Source organism: Schistocerca cancellata, chromosome 1 (assembly GCF_023864275.1).
Source record: "Schistocerca cancellata isolate TAMUIC-IGC-003103 chromosome 1, iqSchCanc2.1, whole genome shotgun sequence".
NCBI classification, from domain to species: domain Eukaryota; kingdom Metazoa; phylum Arthropoda; class Insecta; order Orthoptera; family Acrididae; genus Schistocerca; species Schistocerca cancellata.
Window position 1 is genome coordinate 1024230011 of NC_064626.1, and position 5257 is coordinate 1024235267.

A 5257-nucleotide genomic window follows, 5' to 3' on the forward strand; every position below is an offset into this window, starting at 1 on the left:
ACTAGACATGTAAAACTTCTCTGGCAATTTTCTTAGAATTGCCAGAGTAGTGTAACATAATGCTTGCACATTATATTTTTAATGGCCCACTAAAAGTGTACAAAGTTTGAAGTAAATCTATGATCCCATTTTCATGGCCTCCCACCATACTGTTCGTATCTTTGGGCCACGCTAAATACTTGCACTGAAAAATAAATCATTTCCATTTATGGATGACTGTATGTGGAGGTGATAAGGTACACTGGATGATGTATAATTGAAAATTGTAGAGGTGGGCTGGCAAGTGGTGGGGCCCATCATTGTGCAAGTTTGTGGGGGCACCAGGAGTAGAAGGTGTAGGAGGTGGGTCATACATAGCAGAGTGTGCCAGTGTTTTGGTAAGTTAAACTAGTATAACTTTAGGATATCAAAATAAAACGAATAGTTATCAAGAAACATACTTTAATGTACATCAAATCAAGTTTAATTTTGAGTTAAAAGCTTAACATTTTATTATGACAATGGGAAAGCTTGAAATTATTAGGAATTATGGTGTCTTAATACAAATCAACCAACTTTAATCACTCTCCACATGCAAGGGATCAGCACAGTTATAATACACATAAAATAGTCCATGGATTTCATTTTTCACGCATGTCTGATGAGCCCAACGCTTGCAGTTTGTGCACTGAATCCATTGTGCTCCAGGTTGACTGTTTGAAAAAGGCTTGAGACACCTTAGGCACAGTGAATCTTCATCTTCCTCATTGTCAGCATCATCTTCATCATTGTCATCTTCCATTGGCTTCTTCTTGCATTTTAGGCCTACTGCAGCTGATTTAGTTAATTTCATTCTACCATTACTCCTACTTTCTTTTTGAAAAAGTGCTTTTTTAGCCTGTGATTTAAGTTTTCTTTCCAATGCTTTTGCCTTCTTTTCTTTTGCACCTTTTTGTTCCTCCTCGAGGGCTTTTTTTTTTACTGGAGTGTCTGTCACTATCGCAGAAACTCTTTTCTTTTTCCCTGCACCCATACTTTTTCAGGGCTCTGCTTTTTCAAAAGGACTGACCTCTTCTGAAGTTGGAAATGGTCTCACGTTTATGTCAGCTTGAGTTGATGGACTGTTTTCAGTGTTTGGGTTTGGCCTATCTGAAATGTAGAAAGGCATAAAATCACTGTCAGTAAAAATATTTTTGTTAAGGGGAGTGATCCCAGTTACCTTGAATCCACTGCTTATGTTATTGGGAGTTGCAGCATTTGGCAGTGCTATTCGCACTATAGACGCGATGTCGTAAATAGTCATAGGCCGTTTATTATTGGTAATCCATGCATCACTTGCTGAGTTTACAAACTTTTTAAAAAGCACATAAACACTTCTGTCTAAATGCTGCAGCTTGTGGCTACAATGCGCTGGAAAAGAGGGCAAGGTGACTCCATTATCTTTACAATAATCAAGAACTTCAGAGTCGAGATGTGAACTGTGATTATCAATCAGAACAAGCAAGGGTTTTCTTTTGATCAGCGAGCATGTAGAACAGAATGTTTCATATATTTTGCAACGTTTGTCTCCGTCATCCATCCCGAAGAATGAGCTGTTACATCACACCCAATCGGGCCGTCAAGGATAAAATGAGGCTTGAAGTTGACCCTCGGGAAGATGAAGAATGGAGGCACACTATTACCCAACGCACTAACTGCAAAAGCGATCATAACAAGTGACCCTCTCTCAGTCAATGTCACTCGCCCTATTTGGCGAAAACCTCTTCGAGCGACTACATGATCAGGACACTGGACGGTAGTTACTCCAGTTTCGTCAATGTTCCAGATGTTCGCAGAGGTCACTTTTAATCTTTTTAAAACTATGTCGAGATTATTAAAAAACAGTTCTACATTATGCTTGTTGAAACTGGTGCATTGGGCTAAACTAGTTGCTTGAGGAGTCCGAATGGAGAGTTGAGGGTGCCTCTTCAAGAATTCTGTGAACCAATCACTTCCCGCCATTTTGGTCTCAGTCCATGTTTGGGGTATTTTATTGTTGTATGCAATAGCATATCTACATGCAAACCGCCTGACTTCTTTCGGGGAAAGACCATAATATATGTCACTTGCCTTCATGAGGTATTGTTCAAGCATATCTTCTTGTCTGCAATTAAATACCTGAAAATAAACAACTCTAGTTAAGTTGCCCATAGAGGCACAGTTTTTCTCTTCATGTGTGTTTGTATGCATGAGTGTGTGTGTGTGTGTGTGTGTGTGTGTGTCTTCATGTGTGTTTGTATGCGTGAGTGTGTGTGTGTGTGTGTGTGTGTGTGTGCGTGTGTGTGTGTGTGTGTGTGTGTGTGTGTTTGAGAAAGAGAGAGAGAGAGAGAGAGAGAGAGAGAGAGAGAGAGAGAGAGAGAGAGAGAGAGAAATCAGTAGGCCTACAGTGCACAAGACGACATAGAGATAGACACAATAACAATAGCAGGGATAGAGAAAAAAACATTAGAAATAGAAAAATAGCTTTGCAAATAAAAATAATTTTAGTTAATAACATTTCATACCTGAAATCTTTAATCATAACTAAATTTATCCCAAGGCTTCTTTTTGTCATTAAGTATTTGTAGGACTCCTCCAGGCTGAGGGTTTTGGTCCATGGGTTGAGGTTCAGTTTCAGTTTCCTGAAGTTCAATTGACCGTGTAGGCTGAAATGAGGTCTGTTTGTACTTAGCACAGTACCTCCCCAAAGTTTTTCTTGGAATCCCAAATACCTCACTAGTAGCCCTCACAGATCTTCTCTTTTCTTTTACTTCTAAAACTGCTATTAGCATCGTATCTTCAGAAATCATTCATCTTTCACTTTTTCTTTTATAATTTCGCACCATTTTTATGTTCCTATAGATAAAACAAATGGATTAAACTAAGGCCGTAACTCTGATGTTCTACAAACAAAGAAATGAACCAGATTCTGACTACTCAGATCACTATTTAAGATTATAACAAAATTTACAGGTTTGTGTTTTCTTTTTAAAACGCTTTTTATCTCGTGAATATGACGATCTTTTGACCTCTGAAACATATCAAAATATGTTTAACTTCGAAAATTATGTTAATAATTTCATAAATTCAATGAATTATAAATATTATTATCATTAAAAATAACAAATTTTTCATCGAGTTTAAAAAAAATATATAGGACAGGGCAGGTTGGCCCAGGTGGCCATCATGCCCCATTGTCTCTGGGACAACCTGCCCCATCACCATGTTTACAATAAATTCTATTTGTCACAAAACCCACTGAAGCAATTTAGATTGTATGCCATATAGAAATAATCCTTAAACTACGACATTTAATTATACTACTCACCTCTTGCACCTAAAGTAAGCAAACATTACATAACACACATTTAACCGACAAGTAGAAGTTTACTCACACACGCACAAAAACAGTTAATCAACACAACTTGTCCAAAACTGCTCTGCCAGTCATATTGCTCCTGTAGAGGGAGCAGGACAGTGCTACCAACCTACTGATTGATTCCCAGCACGATCTAGTGTCTATTGTATGAACTAACTTGACTGGGCCATCCTGCCCCTCTGGCCAACGTGCCCTGGTCTCCCGTATAATTGTTGATAGTCTTATGGTGGAACCAGTTGATGGATGGTCTCAATACGCAATACGTTGTGGTGTCAGCCTAATTCCCCATGCACTTATAATCTGTCGGAGAAAGGTGACTTCTTTGTGACAAAGTTGATATTCATGTATTGTGACACCATTGCGAGAGAAGATGTTGAAAACTTGTTTGAAGTGATTGTTGTGTGATTCCCTATTGGATGAAAAAATTAAGATGTCATCTAGGTTGGCATAAGTAACTGGGAGCCTGAAGAGTGGTCCATCAATGAAGTGTTACTAAATTTGAGCTACATTTTTAAGTCCATATGGCATGAACATAAATTCAAACAGACTGAATGGCATGATTATGGCTGTTTTTGGGATCAGATTTGTAGATACATCATTTTACAATCAATAATGCTGAAGACAAGTATTAGCCAAATGCTGGGTGAAGTTCTGTATGTTTGGAACAGGGTTGCTGTCTATGATGATGCGAGCATTAAGAATTCTGTAGACCTCACAAAGACTGTAGAAATATTTTTCTTTGGGACCATTTTTATTGAAGACAAGGAACTGTTTGAGGGGCAGAATATTCCCCTTTGTATGAGCTCATTCACTGATTCCTTGGCAACCCTTAGTAGGTTGGGTGGCAGTCGATATGGTAGATGACATTCAGGGGAGCCAGGTGTGCTGATGATTTTATGGACTGTTCTGTTTGTAATGGTACACTGTCTGATACATACTGGTGGAGGACCATGCAAAAAATCACCAGGGATTGAGTAAGCAAGCTGTGCTGCATTAACCTTTGAAGTGTCTGCTGGAAGCGATCTCATGGGCTTCTTCCTGGATGGCAATAGAGGTGTTGCTTTGACATGTCATGGGTGTGGCTGCAAGGAGGAGGCTATGAACAGAGACAGTTGATGTAGACAGTCAAGATGCTGCTGTGCCCTGAGGAGCTCATGTTTTATGTCTTTAACCTTGTCCCTGATGGCATCATTGTTGTGACATAATTGAAGATTTATTTCACACATGTCAGAAAAAGTTGGAAGACGTATTGCTACTGTTGGATCACACTGATGCACTCCTGAAGTCTCTAATGGTTGTTGAGAGCATCCTTGGGTGGAGGAGATTGGGGTGCAGAGAGGATTGTGCCATTATGCTGAGCTGTTGAAGGGACATGGCCACAGACACCACAGATGGAGTGGCCACTGGTCATGTGGATGATCCTGTTGCTGGGGTGATCTGGAATCTTGTTGAAGTGTCATAGAAAATTGGCACCAATAACAGGTTCTGCTATGTCATACGTGCAGGAGAACTGTTTAGTGAGGATGAGGTCAAGTGTGAGAACCTGTGAGCCATAAACATGGATTGTTGAATTGTTCACTGCATGGAGATGAACAGGTGTGTACATAGGTGTGCTCATGGCAAAGAAGGTAGCATAGCACTCAACTCAGAACCTGTGTCTATGAGGTATAGTCAACTGCTGGTGTTGTCATGCCCCGAAAGTTTGTTATTATGGAGTAGGCATGATGAATGTGATCTGTCACTGCCTCCATGGGTGTTGGAAAGCCATGAATTTTGTTTGGGAAATTACATGTTTGTCTGCATCTGCGGTTTGTGGTAGTGTATGTTGCATTATACCAGTAGAAGCGGTTCTGCTTGGGTGTGGTGTGGTCAGCTGCATGT

At 39.9% G+C, this 5257-nt stretch overlaps 1 protein-coding gene across 1 annotated transcript; it reads right to left on the minus strand.

Moving 5' to 3' along the window:
* Positions 1-556: 556 nt before the first annotated feature.
* LOC126122323 (uncharacterized) lies at positions 557-1012 on the minus strand. Its single transcript, XM_049915089.1, has one exon. The coding sequence runs from the start codon at positions 1010-1012 to the stop codon at positions 557-559; it is 456 nt and encodes a 151-aa protein (XP_049771046.1).
* Between the last annotated feature and the right edge of the window lie 4245 nt (positions 1013-5257).